The sequence below is a fragment of the Rhamphochromis longiceps genome, linkage group LG12 (genome assembly GCF_057381845.1).
Source record: "Rhamphochromis longiceps isolate RC_006_pf linkage group LG12, R_longiceps_female_GT1.1, whole genome shotgun sequence".
Taxonomy (NCBI): domain Eukaryota; kingdom Metazoa; phylum Chordata; class Actinopteri; order Cichliformes; family Cichlidae; genus Rhamphochromis; species Rhamphochromis longiceps.
The window spans coordinates 37,761,042-37,781,723 of NC_140568.1; the positions used below are offsets into that span (position 1 = coordinate 37,761,042).

Genomic DNA, 20,682 nt, shown 5'->3' on the forward strand with positions numbered 1-20,682 from the left:
GCAGACCTAGCGGGTGAAATGTAACACTGTTGGATTCAGGACAACATCAAACACATAAATCCACCAAAGACTCTCATAGTCCCAGTTTTCCCACTGTGGCAGAACTGTGTTTAATGTAGATTCTAAAAGACACTCTGACTTTGCTCAACACTGAGCAAAAATGTTGATAACAGTTGAAGTGATGACATATTGATACATGAGCTATTGACTTAAGTATTGTATATATTGTATTTCCTTAGGACTGAAGGATGATGGATTTCTTCTTTCCAAACTGCATGTCTGCACAAACAAGATATAGAATTTGTATTGTATACATATTAATTCTAATATTTTTTTAATGTATTTTTTACATTTAGTACAACTATAGAACATCACATTACATTTCACAACACATATTACCTGCATAATAAACCATATTGTTTCAGTGCATAAGTTACTGTTTTGCAAAACACAAAAGGGCACAATAGCACAAACAAATGACAATTAGATTTGCAAGAAAATAAATACCACTCATTGCAGGGGATTGTATCTAGTCTAAAATGTTATCCAAACAAATTTCCACATCATTCTTAAGTAATTTTCTGTTTGTAAACACAATAAATATACCAATAAATAAATACAACCTGTGCAGTACCCTTTCTCTGCTTCTATATAAAAATACAGGAGGATGAAATATGACCTTAAAACTAAAATCTTTAGATTTATCTAAGGCCAAAAGGGGTGTGACCCAGTAGATAGATCTAAAATTAGATCTATCAAAATTTATCTTATCATTTTTATGCTGCTTTAACTGTGTTACCATGGTATCCCTTTTTTCATCATTTGACTTTTGTTTTGGTCGTTAAAGCCTGAGCTGAGTAAATCTGCAGATGTGTGTAGGTTGTTGAATAAGATGGTTATTTGTCCATTCATCTTAGTACAAGGCATTCATATATATCCTCAAGGGCTACCTTTATTTCATTTATGTCCAATTTTAGATCTAAAAGTCAATCTGATTTTTGATCCTGAACTTCAATGTAGGAAAATTTTCTTATTATAAGGTGTCATATCTGTGTGAAAGTTTAATATGTTTGTTGGGTTGTTGGTCAAAGTCATGACAGCAGTGCCAGAAACATAACAGGTGAGAGGAGGAGGAAAACCGGAGTGATGAAGATGTGATCCGCTGCATCGTGGAGCTCGTTTAAACACAGGGCCTGCTCCAGCATTTGGTGGGTCTCAGCACTTATCCCTAAAGGACACAGTACAGAGTTTTTTTGTTGGGATAGAGACAACTAAGTGCTACAACAAAGTCTGCTCTGAAAACCAGAATTGGAGAGCTCACCATGTTGGGACCACTCCTTCCAGGCGTGCAGATATTCAGGGTCATGCTCCCCACCAGTAGCTATATTCAAATTTGATAAAAGTATCTATTAAGACTTTGTATTTTTGAAACTCTATCCACTTGTAACAAGAAAGCTCTGTTTTTACCTTTGGAGTGCTCAATCAGAAGATGTTTCAAATCCCTGAGAGCCCTGGTGAGGTTCTCCAGTTGGTGCTGCAGGTGGAGGTTTTCTTCTTTCAGAGTGTGGATGGTATCCTGGAGCTCGTAAGCTGAGCCGGAGTGTGAAAACAGAGAAATTATCCAAAGCACTGCGGTGACATGCATAATGGAGAACATTGTGGCAAATAATAAATGTGCTGTTGCTGGTCACAGTCCTGCTGAATCTCTCTTCAGCTGCAGAGTGCTTTAAAGTCAGGTGGAAGTGTTAATGTTATTGAGGAGCTGACTTGTTTCTGTGTCAGAATTGATTCACTGATGGGTAGTTAAATGCTCTTGGCCCGCTTACCCACTCAAATGGATCAATTGTTCTGTTTTGGATCTTAGAGCCCAAATTACAGACACGGATAGAGCTGGTTTGGAGTTAATAAACCTTCATCCTAAAGCAAAAAAACCAAACAAACAAAAAAACAAAAAAACAAAAAGCACCTGTGAATTTGAGCAGTGCACTGAAGAAATTAAGTCAGTAAGTAGTTATCTCCTTAAACCTACTAATAGTCAGACAAATCTCTGTGTCTATATGACAGTTCGTCCCATCCACTTTAAACTTGGCAAGTGTATTCTTGGGGTCTTTTAAATGTGTCTTCCTTTATTTGGCTATCTTTGTGAGATTTGTGGGTTCTCATTAGCTATATTTGTAACTTTTACAGCTAAGTGCCCAACCCTTTATCTTACCCTAACATAAATGTAATTTTAACTTGTCCCTTCACCCCAAAAAGACAATTCTTTCACAATTCTTCATTACTTTGCTTGCCTAAAACTAAACTGGTTCTCAAATGATTATTTATTTATGTATTTGTTGCTTTTGGTTTCCTGTAAATAAATAAAATACTTTTTATTTACTTATGCTATTTAGGTACGCTGCACTGAGCTGTGGCCACAAGGTGGTTGATGCCTGTCCTGGGGGTAACCCCCAAACCAGATGGTGGACACCAGAGGTAAAGGGAACCATCAGGCTGAAGAATGAGTCCTATTGGGCTTGGTTAGCCTGCAGAACTTCGCAGGCAGCCGATATATACCAACAGGCCAAGCGGAACACTGCCCAGGCAGTGGCAATAAGTTGGACGTGTTCCTGGTGGGTGTTGGACTCTGCCAGGGCTGCCCTTTGTCACCAATTGTGTTTCTAATTTTTATGGGCAGAATTTTTAGACGTAACCAAGTGGCGGAAGGCTTCCACTTGGGTGGTCTCCGAATCTCGTCTCTGCTTTTCTCACCTGATGTGGTTCTGTTGGCTTCATCAGGTTGTGGCCTCCAGCTTGCACTGGAGTGGTTCACAGCTGAGCGTGAAGCTGCGGGAATGAGAATCAGAACCTTTGAGTCTGATGCCATGGTCCTCAGCTGAAAAAGGTTTGAGTTATTGCCCCAAATGGAGGAGTTTAAGTATCTCGGGGTTTTGTTCACAAGTGAGGGGAGAGTGGAGTGTGAAATTAACTGACGGCTTGTGCTGCAGCTGCAATGATGCGGACGCTGTACCAGCCCATCATGGAAAAGAGAGGGCTGAGCGTAAAAGTGAAGCTCTCGATTTACCATTTGATGGTAAATCAAATGGTCAATCAAGCTTTGTGTAGTGACCGAAAGAACGAGATCGCAGATACGAGCAGCAAAATGAGCTTTCTCGTGCCACTGATGTGTGGCTGGACTCTCTCCTTTAGAGATAAGGTGAGTTCGGCCAGCCAGACGGGGCTCAGAGTAGAGCCACTATTCCTCCACATCGATAGGAGCCAGTTGAGGTGTTTCAGGCTTCTGACTAGGATGCCTCTTGGACACCTCTAGTTGAGGTGTTCTTAGCATGTCCCATCGGGATAGGCCGAGGGCACACAGACTATATCTCCTGGCTGGCCTGGGAACACCATGGTGTTCCCCTGGACAAGCTGGAGGAGGTGGGTGGTGCATCCTCTGGCTGCTACCCAGTGGAAGACAATGGATAGGCTGTCATAAAATGGATGGATGGATGGATGGATGGATGGATGGATGGATGGATGGATGGATGGATGGATGGATGGATGGATGGATAATTCTTGAGAAAGCTGCAACCCCAGATCTGCCAGCTGTGACTGCCCTGTGAGGCGGCCGACACTTGGAGCTGTTCTGTTTTCAAAACTCTGCTTTATGACTGCCTGTGTGTGATGCATTTACAGAACATCTATAAAATGTACATAGAGAAAAAATAATCTGGGTTACTATCTCCCCAGACAGGTACTGTCAATCTTCTAGATCAGGGGTGTGCTATAAATTTTCAAAATGGATTTCTGCTCAATGTTGATTTGAGTTTGTTGAATTTTTAAGTGTAATTTTTATGGTTGTTTCATTTTAATGGAGAAAAACAGAATATCAACCAAAGGTCTACCTGCCCAAGAAGGGACATATACAGGGTAATCTTAAGTTTCCCAACAAACACTTAATGAACACCTAAAGGATTTAGAGAAAGCATGGAAGAAAGTTCTGTAGTCAAATGAAACTATCTGGCATCAGCTTGACCTGTCGTGTTTGGAGGAAGAGAAATGCTTAATATTTTCCAAAGCACACCATTCCCACACTCAAGCACAGAGGTGGAAACATGACGCTTCGGGGCTGTTTTTCTGTTAAGGTTGCAGGGTGACTTCACCACACTGAGGAGGTAATGGACGGGTCATGTACTTGGATGGCAATAACCTAAAACATGTGTTTGTCCCCCTTAGCTGAAATTGCAGTGTTTTTTATTTAACAATTATAACTGATTATTAAATAATTATTAATGACTTCACTGTGATGTTCTTATTATTCAGTAACATCGTGTGGTTTTGGCCCCTGGGGTGCATGTTCAACAACCGTCAGCTGGTTGAAAGCGGAAGTGCTTCGAGTAGCTTTCGTCGTCATCCGGGTTGATCTCCGTCACAGAGGATCCAGGATGGCGACTCACATGTCGAGGTGCAGAACCTGGAGTCGGGTTCAGAGGTAACACGTTTTAAATAAACGCTCTTACAGTGTCGCTAATGTGGAGTTTAACGCGAACAGACTGCAGCAGCACCGATACACCCACTGTCTCCCACCTGACGTCTCCGCTCATCCCTGCGGGTTTAGAAATTCTCTACGTCCTCGTCACCGTTAATTAGCAGCTAGCATGATGCTAAGTTACATCATAACCCGTTAATGAAGCTAAAAATGCTCCTCTCGCTTAAGCTTTGGCATTATTTTAGCGGCTTTCTGTAATGTCCGAGATAAAGAATTGTTCTACTTTGTTTTAATATATTTTAAATAGACGTGCTAGTTAGGCTGTTTTTGTTGAGAATTTGAATACGAAGAGACATATTTGGGTAAAAGAGAATAGATTGCTGGACTTAATAATGTGCGTTTGCCTGAGGATGGTGGAGGATTATACGTGCTGACTTTGAATTTATCACTGTGTGGCTGAGATTCTGATATTATAGAAGTGCTATAAGAGGAATGTTAAACTTTTAAGCTCCAAACACGTTTGGACAATGAAGTCGATAATAGTATCTATGTGCACCTAATCTGTTTGAGTCAAAAGGCGAAAATAGTCATTTTCAGAGAGTTTTTACGTACTTTTGGTGCTATATGATGTCAGTGAATATGCTGATCCCCTGTTGCGTGGCTGTAAACACAAAACCCACACTGTTCTTTTTATGATGGACAGCCAATCAGAACAGAGTTTTCTCACAGCTAGAGAGGAGCTTAACCATGGCCAGGGCTCTGTACTACGAAGCCACTTCAGTATACTCAAGTGATGTTATCTGGATTCATTTACCCTAACACTGGCAATCATGATAAGCAGTCATGTCAAGCTTGTTTTCAGCTGGCTAAGTTAACCGAAAGTTTTCCCTGTGTGTTCACTTAATTGGTGTAAATTGTAATATTTGAGGGGGTTAAATGCATAAACTGAAAGGATTACAGCTGTTAGAATTTAGGGCTGCAACAATTCATCAAGTAATTCGATTTTCATTTTCTTACTGGGTAAAATATGCTGCAAAGCTAACCTGGTCCAGACTAGAGATCAGCAGTAATGAAATCACCACCTACTGACCAAAAAGTCTGCAGACAATAGTATGTCTTTGCAAAATGGCTGTTTCCCTCTGAAGAGTATGGAAAACATGCAAGCTGGATTTTCTTTTCCTTTTTTATTCTTTTTCCCCACGGGGACCAATAAAGTACACTTTCTTCTTCTTCTTCTTTCATTGCTGTTTGTTGTACTGTTTGTTTTTATTTTTGTATTGGCACATTGTTTGTCAGAAGACCAATTGGTGAGGTCTTTAAAGTAGCTGTGGCTAGAAGGGCTATGTACAATGTAAAGGTTGTACAAAAATTAAACCCAGCAATGTTAATATTTATTGGTCATGTTGTATAAGCTGCAGTTTTTTCAAAAGTTGGCTTTTGAAATTCAGCTTTTAAAAGTCGATGAGGTTTTTTTTTTTTTTTTATAGCAGTTGTTTTATTGTCATCCAAGGTATGGGATAGCAGCTTACCGGAAATACAGCAGTGGTGGCGGATACCCAAATATCTCCCTCTCTACACCGTTGCCTGGGATCCCCAAACCAGTGTTCGCTTCAGTGGATGGTCAGGAAAAATATGAGACCAAGATTACCACTCTAGAAAATGGCCTCAAAGTTGCTTCCCAAAACAAGTTTGGTGAATTCTGCACAGTTGGAGGTAAGTTGTGTCTTTGATGTGCTGATATATTCACAGTTCTTTGTCACCTGCAAGAACTGGATAAAGTGAGATTCTCTCTCTTTCTTCCTTTTGTTAGTTTTGGTTAATTCGGGATCCAGACATGAAGCAAAGTATCCAAGTGGGATTGCACACTTCTTAGAAAAACTTGCATTTTCTGTAAGTATTAAATAAAATCCAATGAAAAAGACCAAAAAGGTGGAGGTGCGAGCAATAAACCTGACAACAACATTTATGTCTTTAGTCCACTGCACAGTATGGGAGTAAAGATGAAATCCTTCTTACGTTAGAGAAACACGGGGGGATCTGTGACTGCCAGACATCCAGGTATTTAACACAGTTCCCGTCTCAGTGTGGAATGATGTAATGATAAACGCAAACAACACACAGCTGATTTGAGGTGTGTTGATTGGTTGTTTTGCTTTGCAGAGACACCACAATGTATGCAGTGTCTGCTGAAGTGAAAGGTCTGGACACAGTGGTCAGTCTTCTGTCTGATGCTGTTCTGCAGCCTCGCCTGCTGGGTAAGGACATATAATTTAGGGTCAGTCCTCACAAACGGTCCAAGAGTCTCCACCGGTAATACAAACTGTTTCTTTGTGTGCAGATGAAGAGCTCGAGATGACCAGAATGGCGGTGCGCTTTGAGTTAGAAGATCTCAACATGAGGCCAGATCCTGAGCCATTACTCACTGAGATGATCCATGCTGTGAGTTATGCCTCATTATTCCTTAGCTAGTCCATCCAGCCATTCATCCCATTTTATTATTAATCAGTGAATTACTAATGAAACCAAAATCCACTGTCAAAATTTCAATGCTCATTTCTACTCTGATAGAGTAACTTTGCATGATTCACAGTCCAAAATGATCCATTTGCCTTAGCTGAGCTTTTGTGCAGCCTCTCCATTCACTCACAGTCTGAACCAAGCTGTTTTGCTTCTTCCCTCTTTGAGTCCACCCTTCCTTTAAGCCAAATTTCTTCTTATTGGAGGCCTCGTGCAAACAGAAGATTTGAACAAGGAGTGAAAAAGGCTTCTGTATGTCAGGGTTAATCACATTAAGGAGCTTCGCTCTTGTTGATATCATACAGAGTCAGGAGTGGCAAAAATTATGAAAATGAGTGTTTGGAGTAATTTGAAGTCTGATTGGGTTAGAGGGATTACTTTTAGATATTCTGACCTCATTAATGTCAAACTCAATGGCGAGTAGTCCTAGTTTGTTTTCATCTTTAAATCTATATGTGACCCTTCTTTGTTGTTTTGTTTCCAGGCTGCGTATCGAGGCAACACAGTCGGACTGCCTCGTTTTTGTCCTGCAGATAATGTGGATAAGATTGACAAGAATGTGCTTCACAGTTACCTGCGTAACTATTACCGTCCAGAGCGCATGGTGCTGGCAGGAGTGGGCATCGAGCACGAGCAGCTGGTCGAAAGTGCCAGGAAATACCTGCTGGACGTAAAACCAGTGTGGGGAACGAGTTCAGCGCCCAACGTGGACCTCTCTGTAGCACAGTACACTGGTGGCATCGTCAAGGTGATTAACCAGGCTCTGTTTAAAATCAAAGTTTGGCAGATACCTGTTTTTGTTATTATTCCTCCGTTCTGCTGGAGAAAGCAAATGATCTTTTTAACGGATCTTTAAAAGTTGGACATTGTGTTTTATTCTGTTAGATGGAGAAGGATATGTCAGACGTGAGCCTCGGCCCCACCCCCATCCCAGAACTTACCCACATCATGATCGGCCTGGAGAGCTGCTCCTACCTGGTGGGTGTTTGCAGTGTCTTGGAAAGTCTCCAATCAGGGGCCTGAGACATGTTAAAGGGTAAAAATGTTCCCTTTACAGGAGGATGACTTTATCCCATTCGCTGTGCTCAACATGATGATGGGTGGAGGCGGCTCCTTCTCTGCAGGAGGACCCGGGAAAGGCATGTTTACCCGACTGTACCTGAACGTCCTTAACAGGTGAGCGTCTCACAAGAAAATTGTACTAAAACTATTCCAATTAGTCGTCACCGACTGTTAAATTTTTGTTATCTGTTGTAGACATCATTGGATGTACAACGCCACCTCCTACCATCATAGCTACGAGGACAGCGGCCTACTGTGTATCCATGCTAGTGCAGACCCCAGACAGGTTGGTACAGTCTCAATACAGGACAGCTGCAGAGTATCTGTTAGGATTCTGTAACAAATTTCTCAATTAAATTTTGAAACTTTTTCTGATGAGGCTTTGGCAGCTCTGGTGCTCTGGGGTAGGTGGTTTCACAGGACACGGCCTACAACTGGAAAGGCCCGATCCCCTCTGTTTTTGACCTTGTCCTGGGAACATCCAGAATCCTCTGATTAGAAAACCTTAGTGCCCTAACTTGAGGGTGGATGCTTAAAGGCTTAGATAAAAAAGGGGGCAAAGGTCAAAGACTTAAGAACAAGCAATAAAGGCAAGGCAAGGCAAGTTTATTTGTATAGCACAATTCAACAACAAGGTGATTCAAAGTGCTTTACAGAGACATTAGAAACAAGAACAAATAAAAAGCATGATTTAAAATTGATTAAAACAAGCAAATAAACTAACTAACTAATTAACAAACAAACAAACAAACAAACAACAGTATATAAAATCAAAACAGATAAAATCAGAACAGTAGATAAAATCAGTAGTTAAATGTAAGTTTTGAAATTTAAGCTTAAAGTGTGGATTTGGTGCTTTATTCAAATGCAGCTGAGAACAGGTGAGTCTTCAACCTGGATTTAAATAAACTGAGTGTTTCAGCTGATCTGAGGCTTTCTGGGAGTTTGTTCCAGATATAAGGAGCATAAAAGCTGAATGCAGCTTCTCCGTGAAAATCTAAAACTAAATTCTAAAAGTGGCAGGAAGCCAGTAAAGAGAGGATGAATGGGTAATGTGCTCTTGCTTTTTTCTCCCTGTAAGGAGCTGAGTGTATATTTGGGAAAAGTTCACCTCCAGTGAATAGTTTGTCATGTTTTTTGTGGTTCTTTTTCTTATTTCTTATTTCATTTATTCATTTCCAGGTGAGAGAAATGATGGAAATAATCACCAGAGAGTTCATTCAGATGGGCGGCAGTGCAGGAGAGGTAATGATCGCCACAAGCTTTGTCATCATCATTTAGCAGAATAAAAATTACACAGTTCTTTTAATAAATTTCCCTTATGTGCCCAGATGGAGCTGGAGAGGGCAAAGACTCAGCTTAAGTCCATGTTGATGATGAACCTTGAATCACGGCCGGTTATTTTTGAAGACGTTGGTCGTCAGGTTCTCTCCACAGGAAAGAGAAAGCTGCCACATGAGCTCTGTCATCTAATAAGTGAGTACTGGAAGGATTTTTGTGTTATTTTCTTTGCAAGTCATCTAAATTTGTGTGACGATAATATTCAAATAATTTTCAGGCAGCGTGACACCTGGTGACATTAAAAGAGTGACCACCAAGATGCTGCGCAGTAAGCCAGCTGTCGCAGCGCTTGGAGATCTCATGGAGCTGCCCTCGTACGAACACATCCAGGCCGCCTTGTCCAGCAAGGACGGACGTCTGCCCCGCACATACCGCCTCTTCAGATAGACCCGCATCATCACTTTACATAAACTGGACTTGAAGATTACACTAGTCTTCCCTCCGAACACGGAAATCACCACAGCTTACTGTGAAGGGTGACAAATACCTCTGAGAGAAGGGGTGATTTTAAAGAAATGACACATTGTACTCTACAGTAATCCTAGTCTGTATACAACTGTATTTTTGTTTTGTTGCCAGGAAGTCAATAATTCATTATTTTTATGGGAGGTTTGCAGGAGTTTGCTTTTAAAGAAACACAAAATTATCATGTAAGGTTCCCATTTAAAAACCCCATCAGTGTCACAGAGCCACTCAGAGTAGACTGTGTTCTGGATGCCCCTAAAACTCTTTCGTTTTTTTTATTCCACCATTACTTTCTTTGCAGATCGCAGCTCTCTAAAAATTCTTTATTCCAGAGTCAGTGGATTAAACTGTTATTTATACGACAAGACTTCATAATGTCCTTTTATAGGTACAGAGACAGCAGAAAGTTACATAATATATGATTAAAAACAAAATGGAGATTTTTGGATCAGTCACTGACTTGACTGCTTGTCCTCCAGACTGAAATTGTGATTCGTGTATTGTACAGTAAAAAGATGGTTAAACAAGTGTGGTGTTTGTTTTTACTGTTACGCTGAATGCTTTGCAAATCACATTGGTTATGAAGAGCCACAGCTGTGTGACGACCACATAAGGGCAAAGAATAGAAAAAGCAGGTTATAGTCTGAGTGTTTGACCTGCAGTGATTGTCTACATATGTTGACTTGATTATTTTTTTGTCTGTGTTTCATGGATATTCTCACAGAAACGCACAATCTAAGAGTCAAAACTTTGAACACAACCTCTCATTTAATGTTTTTTTTTTGTTCTTACTACTTTCTATATTGTAGATACACATTGAAGACATCAAATATATAAAACAAAATATATGGAATTATGAAGCAAAGAAATGCAGATAATTAACTCTAAATATGTTTTATATTTTAGTAGGGTGACCATATTTTGGTTTCCCAAAAAGTGGACACTTGGCCCAGTCATGAAGAACTTTAATAATACTGTTTGTTTAAAGAAAACAATGCCTTCTCTGTGCCGTTAATGAATGGTAAAATAAAAAATATCATATAGGCTTTTACAAGTCAACAAGTGCAAAAAAGGAGGATGGTTGGTCACCCTAATTCCTCAAAGTAGTCACCCTTTTCTTTGTTGACAACACTGCAAACCTTGGCCTTCTCTCAATAAGCTTCATGATGTAGTCACCTGAAATAGTTTTCACTTCACAGGTGTGCCTTGTCAGGGTTCATTTGTGTAATTTCTTGCCTTCTCAGTGGGTTTGGGACCATCAGTTGTGTTGTGCAGAAGTAAGGTTTGTACACAGCTAACAGCTGTGACAACTTAAAATTCATAATATGGCAAGAACCAGTCAGCTAAGTAAAGAGAAACAACAGTCCATCATTACTTTAAGAACTGAAGGTCAGTGAGTACGAAAAATTGCTAAAACTTTGAATGTGTCCCCAAGTGCAGTCGCAAAAACCAAGCGCTACGATGAAACTCTTGAGGACCACCCCAGGAAAGGAAGACCAAGAGTCACCTCTGCTCCTGAGGATAAATTCATTTGCGTCACCAGCCTCAGAAAATCATGTTAACAGCACCTCAAATTAGAGCCCAGATAAATGCCTCACAGAGTCAGTGGAAGACACATCTCTACATTAACTGTTCAGAGGAGACTGCTCGAGTCCAAATCTGAGATCTTTGGTTACACCTGCTGTGTCTTTCTGCGACACAGAAAAGATCAAAAGATGGTCTCTACATGCATGGTTCCCACTGTGAAGCGTGGAGGAGGTGTGATGGATTGGAGGTGCTTTGCTGGTACACTGTTGGGGATTTTTTCAAAGCTGAAGGTACGTTGAACCAGATTGGCTACCACAGCATTTTGTAGCAACATGCCATCCCATCTCAGGTTTGCGTTTAGTTGGACCATCATTTATTTTTCAACAGGACAGTCACCCCAAACACACCTATGGGCTGCGTAAGGGCTATTTGACCAAGAAGGAAAGTGATGGAGTGCTGCACCAAATGGCTTGGCCTTTACAGTCACCTGACCTAAACCCAGTCTAGATGGGTTGGGATCTGATGGACTGCAGAGTGACGGGAAAAGGGCCAACAAGTGGAAAACCATTTCAGCTGACTATCACATGAAGCTCGTCGAGAGAATGCCAAGAGTGTGCAGAGCAGTAATCAAAGAAAAGAATAGCTATTTTGAAGAATCTAGACTATAAAACATGAGTTATTTCACACTTTCTTTTTACTACGTGATTGTTGACAAGAGGCTGTAAGCCTGTACATCATGCCCCTAACTTTAACCTTTGTTAGTGACAAAGGGACAACTATTTTTGACTCAGTTTAAGAAGCACCCTCAAGTGGCCATTGGAGAAACTGCAGTTTTGGGGATTCCCACACAGGCTTCATCTTTAAGCTCTGGAAGCTGGTGCTCAGCTTCACCTTAGATTTAACACAGTATTATAACTACTATATTAAGTTGATAACATTGCAACACATTGTGCTCCCCCACACTTAAATACATCTGTTATGGGCAAAATGTATCCAACAAACAAAGGTGTTTTCAAACCTTTATTATGGGATGTTACATCAGGTGACATAAAAAGATACAGTTATGGATAAGAGGTCCCGATGATGTAAAAACAATACCCACAGGCACTTTTTTTTTAAAAACAGAATGCTCTTCATGCTGGGAATGCAGATGATTAATGTGCTGCTACATACAGTACATGGACAGTTTACACAGTAATAAGATGAGAGGTAAGGCATTGCGTTTAGTGTTGCAAAGGTTCACTTGGCCTAATCACACAAAAGGTAGCAATAATGGTAGTAATATAGTAGTAATATCATTAAAATGCTCAAACGTTTTTTTTATAGCAAGTGAGTTCCTTTAAGAAATATTGAATAAAAGCATCAAATAACTGTAATTTCCCTGAATTTAACAGTAGCTCTTAACAAGGTGCAACATGCTCTTCAGAGTCTATATTTGACCTGATCCTCAAAACTCCCCCACAAAACGGACACCTAAAAGTGTGCTGTAGTTATGTTTAGTACATTACTTCATGACAAAAATCACAAGGCATTTGAACACTGGTATAGCATTCAGAAAAACAGAGTATTATAGTATATGATGCTTCTTAAACGGCTACAAAAAATAGAGAGAAAATAGGTATTGTTACTGTCTGTAAGGTCTTATCAGTCCACACTGGAGCATGTGACTGAACTTTAAGCCACAAAGGGAGACCCCCCTTCCCTAGTTATGTTTGAGTACAGGGGGCAGAATAAATAAAGGCCAGAATGCTGATATCTGCATGACCTCGAGATCCCTGCCCTCGAGTCTAGCCAGCTTCTTCGGGACACAGCTGCACCTCAGTTACCTCGACCACAGCTGGGATTTGTGTAGTTAAGACAACTTTGGTTTTTCCTTTTTGTCCTTTCTGGCCTTCCTGTTTCTGGCACAGGTCTGATCCAATCCAGCCTGATCTGGTCCAGAGTGTTCCTTAATGGGTTTTAAGAGATGGTGCAGATCGTGCTGCTTTGGTTCTTCATGGCCTCCTTTGTCTTTATTTCTCTGGTGATCCGCCTCCTCCTGATACCTTCCAAGTACAAGCTTCGGTCAAACTGTCCGGCACACAGAGGAATGCTGACAAAAATACAAGCAAATACAACATTACAGGTGTTAGAAAGTCAAAATGCATAAAGCACAACTGATCGTTTACCAAATGATCAATTGCAGTCCAGTGAAAAAGAACCATCATTTAAGGCATGGATTTTTGCATTGTAATATTTCAGCAACACTTTAATTTAACCCTTTGCTTAGGCTGCTGCCCCCGCGACCCGGCCCCGGACAAAGCGGATGAAGATGGATGGATGGATGGACTTTAATTTAACTGCAACCCACACAGTGCAACATGAACTTAATAAACCTGGGTAGGCCATCAAATTTGTATGACACAGAGCTACTGTTTTGTGACCACAGCTAAAGATTGTCAGGATTCTTTCACAATGATAACCTTTGCACTACCTACGAAAATCCACGACAGCACAGTTTATTACATCACTAAAGCCTGGAGCCTCTGGGGGACTCTCTTACTCTCCCCCTTTATATGTCACTGCTGCACGTAGTTTCATCCTGTTTGTGTTTCATTCTCTCTCTATTCTACTCTGTTCTGTCTTCTCAAGGCTGCTTCTGCTTGGGGATGACTTTTTCTTCCTTTATTTTCTAAATGCTTAGTCAAAGGAGATTCTTGGGTTTCTACTGATGCAGAGCTCTTAACCTTACAATACAAAGAGCTTGAGACTGACTACTACTGTGATTTGGTGTCACTAAAAAACCCATCTGAATCTGATCTAACATATTACTTCATAAATTGTGTTACTTGTTGAAAACTTGAATGGGATAACAGGAGTGGGAACCAAAAAAAAGCTCTTATCTCTTTTCCCTAGACCCTGTGCCAGCGCCTAATCTCAATAAGTCTCCACACATGCCTACACCAGTGACTCTCTAGAAACAAGTGCTAGGCCCAAACGTGACACCGCTGAGAGTGAAGGCTCTCAGTCAAATAGGTCATAGTAAAAGGCAACTTTTACTTATGCCTTCTTTCAGGCTATTAAATTCCAACTTTATGTGAAATTAAATTTAATTGAAAAGGACTACAGCACTAAGGTGTATGTGTGAATGTTAGTGGGACTCACTTGTCTCTTCCTGGCCTGAGTTTGACCTGAAAGACACCAATGACAGGCCGGTGGTCCGAGGTCTTGATGTTTGAGCAGCTGGTATACATGAGTGTTTTTATGTCATTAGCCTGCCTGCTCCTGAATAGGATCCTGTCCTGTGAACACAGAGAGGTTCTATGTGTTTGAGAGCCACTTTAATAGAAATAACAAAGTGTTTTTAAAAAACTTAAGGCGTTTATCTTTTGTCATGTGCGACACGTCTTTGTTCTACTTACTGTGTATGAAGGTGTTCTCTGTTTAGAAGTGGTGTCATAGACATCGCGACCAATGTCAAATTTGTACGTGGGTAAGAAGTGTATTGATGCCTCTTGGAAACCTTTAAAGATTGACCCTGGAGGGACAAACAACTCACAGGATAAGAATCAATGGAAAACAACAACCTATTTCTATAAAAACTTTTGCAACTGTTTAGATGCATAAAAAATCATGTAGGGAAGAAAATCCAAGAAAGTTGGTTCTGCTCATCCAGTCGTTGCATTTCCTGTGGGAAAATCATTTTCATCACTCAGCCAAGCCACTTTTTCAGTCTGAAGTGACAAAATGTTTCTCCCACTGAAAGCACGACGTCCAGATGAACAAAATCAACTTTCTGAGTTTTTGCAAATGTTGACGCTTTGGCTTCCTATGTGCATACCTTCCTTCATTTCCTTGGAGAGCTGATCGTGCTCCAGCAGAGGGCTCATATCGCCACCTACTGTGGAGCTTATGATGGCCTCCACCTCACTCCGGTCTTTATCCAGCCGAAAGTTAAAGTCTCCAAACCAGAAGACCTGATCGAATCTTGTAGTGACGTCAGCTGCAGTGAAAAATTATATTCCATCAATTTTCACTGAATACTGGCAATTAGTGTTATAAGCACTAAGATTTTAACCACATATAGATCATCAGTAACTGCTGGTACAAAGATGGCCATGGAAACAAATACAAAAATAGATTGTTATATTTATAGAGAAAAACCTTCCTGTACATTAGCCAGACCGCTTATTCCTTCCTCCTGCAAATAATCCTAAACCTAGGTGTCTAGGAATGTTTAATCTAATTACAGTTGTTGCAATCAATCATGTTGTGATTTGATTGAAAAAGAAGGACAATTAGAAAATGAATGCAATGTTTTAAGATTATTTGTCTTATCAGAATGAATGCATGCCACTTTTATACTGTTACATCTTTAAAAGATTAAGTATTCTGATGCATAAACCATCCAAATAGCTTTAACATTTTAAATTATTCACACAAAGTAGCTTCAGAGAGTCTTACATGGTGTGGAGCGGTACGGGTTGGTATCTGGAAGGCCTTTTGGAAGAGCTAGAGCCTCGACAATCTTGTTGTAATCAAGTATTCTCTCGTAGACTTTGGCATCACCGGCTGGGAGAAAAACAGAAAAACACATTAGAAATGTGCAACATTGGCCGGCTGTAGGGTTTAAATGCAATACACTAATGTGCAGTGTAAAAAAAAGCTTCTCTGACTTGGAAAAGCTGCTACTAACAGGTAAAATGGGAAGTAACGAAAAGGAAAGAAGTGCCAAAAAAGGTGAAGGCAATCCCCACTGCGCCTTTGGTCTTGATCTGCGAGATGATCCTCGTTGTGACTGTGGCGTGCTCCGCCTCTGTGCAAAAAAATAAAGAAGAAGAAAGGTAAATGGCGTGTATTTGTATAGCGCTTTTCAGGTGGTTCATGTCTGTGCACACAAATCAACATGTCACTACAACAAAATCCTTGTCACAATCCTCTGGCCAGTTATAGTAGGTGGAGCATTTCATCCAAAGCAACAAGGATATCAGTCGAGAGTTGTAAGTTGAAACTAAAGGATCTTTTCAAGTGTTTTGATATTCATATCGACTTGTAAACAGCATTTTAAGTATATTATAGAAAGGTTTAATCTAGAAAACTAAACATTCACAGCTTAGCTTTGATTATTTTTTTCAGATTTTAAAGCTCAAATAATTGATTAGTTAAGAAAATTAATTCAACAGTATAAAAGACCTATCTGAATTAAAGACTATTTAAACCTTTTAAAGCCTGTTTTGAGGAACAAGAAATCAATTTGAATCATTTAATACCTCCAGAAACCCTGTCTTTAAGACAACATGCTATTAAATACAAAAGTCACCACAGAAATATGAGCAATTTAGAAATATCATTTCATAATCACCATCCCTCCTGAACTAATACGTAGAGTAGGACAGACCTGAGCAGAACCAGATGAGGTCTCTTCTGACAAATACAGTGAGATATAAAACACCATGTGAAGCTGCATATAACATGACATAGTAAGGTCCCAGACTCTCCTGAAGTCTGGTCTCCCACTCCCTCCTGCACACAAACAAAGTTACATATTAGTAAGCAGAAAATGAAAGCCATTACGGAGTAATTCATCATAATAACCGGCTTTTATTTAAAACATTAAATGATCCACCTGTCAGGACAGCCCTCCTGGACCCCAATAACATAAAAGTCTTGTGCAAATTCAGAGTCTGTTGGAAGGAGGAGATCATCTAAGTTGACTGGAAGGCCCTGAAAATGGCAGGAATTTGGTTATGATTCAGTTTCTCCATCAGAAAAACCTTTGTGAGAGATGCTGCAGGTCACAACATCCTCCCACCTTCTCTCCTTGCATGTTCCAAGTGGCGATGTAGATGCCAACTCTCCTGTCGGGGAAGAGGCGGTCCAGCTCCTCAGCCCCAAGCAAGGCACCACTACCCAGCACGCTGCCCTCCATAAAACTCCTGGATGACGAAAAGTAAAATCAGCACATATATCGAGTTTAATCACAGCTGTAAGGCTGCTATCTCTGAGGTCAGGTCAATAATTTATCTTTATAAGTATTAAAGCAGTGGACTAAGAACCATTTTACCACTCATCCTGTCAAAAACCCTGCTGAATCTCCTCACACCTATGTTCTTCTTTGCTCCAGTAATGGAGGCTGTTTATTCTTATTTGTGCATTTTTAGCTAAAGCAGCTCAGATGTTGATTTCTTTACCACAAAGTATCGCAGACTAACGTGTAAACATTTCAAATTTAGTTTGGAAAGAGGAATGAAAGATGAATGATGAAAGATGAATTAAATCTAACACAGCTTGCAGGGGAGCGTGGGGGTTTTGGAGCTAAAGTGTACTGTAATAAAGGAAAAATAGAAGGGTAATATGAGTATAAAGTGGGTGAGCTTAGAAAGGGCTCATCCAGACAAAAAAACAAAAACAAAACAAAAACACACCCCATCTTACTTCTTTTGTTTTTAAGTGTCACTAGCTTAATACCCTTGAAAGAGACTGGTAAGTAACTACAGTTTAACAGGAAGCTGAGTGCAGTTACTTTAATCTACAGGACATCTTACAATAGAGCCTTCAAATCCAGCACAAGGATGATGACTACAGGTGCATCTTTATATTACCTGCTAAACCTACCTGTTCCTCATATCCTGCGGTCTGATGGGGCTGAGTACGCTGTAGGTGGACCTCATGGAGTTGACAGAGGCACTATCCGACCCCATGTTCTCCAAAAGCCGGCTGTCGCTCAGGTTCCTGTGGAGCCTTTCTCCAAGCTTCTCTCTGGCCGGCATGGCATAATCCAAACAATCCCTGTCAATCCTATTAGCTGCCCTCAAAGTGGCTGACGCAAAGCTCTTCTCCAGAGCAGGCAGTGGTCCGGTGGGTTGCACCGGAGACAGGCGCACCTTGGCGGCCCTCCACTGCTGGACTGTAAGGTCGCTCTGCTGGCTGCGGGGTCTCCTTTCATAGTCAGAAAGACTACTCCCTCTGTCCCGGAAGGCTGGGGATCCAGTTGGAACAGCAGAATGGGGTCTCGCACTGGGATCCCGCTCATTCCTCACTGCAGCTGTACCCTGGATAACGAACCCACTTGGAGCTACAACAGTTTCATCCTCTTTAAGCGAGTCTGTGGAGGAGCCGGTCTCAGCTGGGTCGCTCAGACTCTCTTGGCTGTTTCTCAGCCTCCTGGTTCTCACAGTCTCCTCCAATGAAATGCTTTTGCTGGACTTCGACAGTCTGGGTAGCAAGGGGGGGCGGGGCTGATACGGACTGATCCCTTCCCCTGTGTTTCTAAGCCTAAGGTCATCCTTGTGCCCGTTGGTGGATTTTACATCTACTATGGAGGTATTGAGTTTGCTGCTGTCATTGGCAATTGAGTCTCCTTTACCAGGAGCCTCACAGGAGTGATGGAGGGGGCCGTCCTCTCCATCCTCAGTCATCCTCTTCTCATGTCTGAGTCCAGCTGTGGTGAGGTGGATGAAGCGCTCTCATTTTCAAGTGGCACAAGACCTGTTCAGACACACGGCGGAGTTTGTTTTACTGACATGGCCTTCAAACGATCACTTTACTGTCTGATATACGTTCTGATATCAGCCACGGCAGAGGGTTACTGCATCAAATACCCAATCAGTGGAAACAACAAACATTTTTGATTTCAAGCAATTAAAAGCAAGAGCTGTAGCTAAAAAAGACAAAGCACATGAGCTAACGCAATTACTGCTTGTTTCAACAACTTTAATGCTGAACGAAAAGTCCCGTTAAAGTCTACTTTAACAATTCTACTTAAGCCATCATCTAAATCACGTTTACATACACAACAATGTCATCTGTTAAGCTTTTCTCTTCACTGGATAACAACCTGCAGCTGCAGCTAACAAAGCTAAAATGCTAAAGCTGTGCTAACTATTGCCTAAAGCGTACGTTTCTGTGACCACATTAACAAACGGATAACTTTGGTAGTTTCTGTCGTTTGCACTAACAATTTATGTCTCTTTTATCAGGCTGAAAGTAAAGCTACCTTTTGTGCACTGTTGGTGTCAGGGAGACTGACTAAAAGTAGCTCCGTGACTTCCTTAGCAACGCTTGACAACACAGATTTCTGTTACCAAGAGAGTCGCAGTCTGAACTCAGCATGTATCACAGCGCCCCTGTGTGCTAAGAAGGGGTATTACTTCCATACCTGTGCGTCAACTACTAGGATAACCACCTGCTTTCTCATTTCTGCAGCTTACACATCTTCGAATAATTTCCAGGGAGCTTCTTCTTATACGAGGAGAGAGGACTCCAGGCAACAGACATCTGACCTAAATTAGCCTACTAAGAGGCTAATTTTTACTAAATTTACACTGTAGCTCAATGTGCTGGCATAAGAACTCTGTAACACTGTGAGTGCACATTTTCAAAAGATAAGTATTAGTAATACTTAAAAAACAAAAAGACAAGGCAACTCACCTCTCAGAACATCACCAAAGTTATTGACAACACTGCTCAAATCCAAAGTCCATCCTGCGCTCCTACTCCCTTCCTCTTTTGAGCACCACTTTTTTTGCTTTGGCTCTCTAAATATATCATTTAAAATGCCAAGAAAAAAATGTTATATAATTGACATCAAAAGACTCATGGGTGTTTTATAAAAATGACAGAGAACAAAGGTCAGGAAGCACAAGTAACATGCCCACCCCTCATCAAAATGTCATAAAACATGCCTATTTTAATCAGTGTAGTGTAATACGATTGAGTAGATATTTGCAGCTACAATTTAATTTCTAATTCTCTTACAATTTGTCCACTTTGCCTCACATCACAATCAAGAGCATAGCCTTTGTTCTCAGCGAGTAGACCTAAAGATGACCTAAGCTTTGATCTGCTCAGATCAAAGCTTAGATCATATATATATATATATATATATATATATATATATATATATATATATATATATATATATATATATATATATATATATATATATATATATATATATATATACTGGATATATATATAGATAGATATATATAGATATATATAGATATATATACCAAGGGCTCAGAGAAGAGCTCGAGAGGATGTGGAGGGTGAAGGTAACGGTGGTCCCCGTGGTAATCGGAGCACTAGGTGCGGTGACTCCCAAGCTAGGCGAGTGGCTCCAGCAGATCCCAGGAACAACATCGGAGATCTCTGTCCAGAAGAGCGCAGTCCTGGGAACAGCTAAGATACTGCGCAGGACCCTCAAGCTCCCAGGCCTCTGGTAGAGGACCCGAGCTTGAAGGATAAACCGCCCGCAGGGGCGTGCTGGGTGTTTTTATATATATATATATATATATATATATATATATATATATATATAT

General features: G+C 40.8%; 2 protein-coding genes across 2 annotated transcripts; one reads left to right on the forward strand and one right to left on the reverse strand.

Annotated features, from left to right (window-relative positions):
• Positions 1–4,386: 4,386 nt before the first annotated feature.
• Positions 4,387–10,381, forward strand: pmpca (peptidase, mitochondrial processing subunit alpha). Its single transcript, XM_085426225.1, has 13 exons — positions 4,387–4,471; positions 5,979–6,181; positions 6,279–6,358; positions 6,444–6,526; positions 6,629–6,723; positions 6,807–6,907; positions 7,470–7,733; positions 7,871–7,963; positions 8,043–8,161; positions 8,243–8,333; positions 9,230–9,292; positions 9,379–9,523; positions 9,606–10,381. The coding sequence occupies exons 1-13, from the start codon at positions 4,425–4,427 to the stop codon at positions 9,773–9,775; spliced, it is 1,554 nt and encodes a 517-aa protein (XP_085282351.1). The 5' UTR covers positions 4,387–4,424; the 3' UTR covers positions 9,776–10,381.
• Positions 10,382–13,154: 2,773 nt separating this feature from the next.
• On the reverse strand, positions 13,155–19,448 carry inpp5e (inositol polyphosphate-5-phosphatase E). Its single transcript, XM_085426226.1, has 11 exons — positions 19,356–19,448; positions 17,975–18,847; positions 17,172–17,295; positions 16,986–17,083; positions 16,758–16,882; positions 16,056–16,175; positions 15,824–15,931; positions 15,201–15,362; positions 14,782–14,897; positions 14,525–14,661; positions 13,155–13,472 (listed from the first exon to the last, which is right to left on the reverse strand). The coding sequence occupies exons 2-11, from the start codon at positions 18,775–18,777 to the stop codon at positions 13,340–13,342; spliced, it is 1,926 nt and encodes a 641-aa protein (XP_085282352.1). The 5' UTR covers positions 18,778–18,847; positions 19,356–19,448; the 3' UTR covers positions 13,155–13,339.
• Positions 19,449–20,682: the final 1,234 nt, after the last annotated feature.

What these genes read in the sequence shown, in the direction of transcription:
- pmpca (XM_085426225.1), top strand. Translation starts at nt 4,425, where the DNA reads ATGGCGACTCACATGTCGAGGTGCAGAACCTGGAGTCGGGTTCAGAG. An exon ending in TCTGCAGCCTCGCCTGCTGG is followed by an intron (nt 6,724 to 6,806) that starts GTAAGGACATAT and finishes CTTTGTGTGCAG; the next exon opens with ATGAAGAGCTCGAGATGACC. An exon ending in TCACTGAGATGATCCATGCT is followed by an intron (nt 6,908 to 7,469) that starts GTGAGTTATGCC and finishes TTTTGTTTCCAG; the next exon opens with GCTGCGTATCGAGGCAACAC.
- inpp5e (XM_085426226.1), bottom strand. Translation starts at nt 18,777, where the DNA reads ATGACTGAGGATGGAGAGGACGGCCCCCTCCATCACTCCTGTGAGGCT. An exon ending in CAGGAGGGCTGTCCTGACAG is followed by an intron (nt 16,883 to 16,985) that starts GTGGATCATTTA and finishes GTTTGTGTGCAG; the next exon opens with GAGGGAGTGGGAGACCAGAC. An exon ending in CCTCATCTGGTTCTGCTCAG is followed by an intron (nt 16,176 to 16,757) that starts GTCTGTCCTACT and finishes TTTTTTGCACAG; the next exon opens with AGGCGGAGCACGCCACAGTC.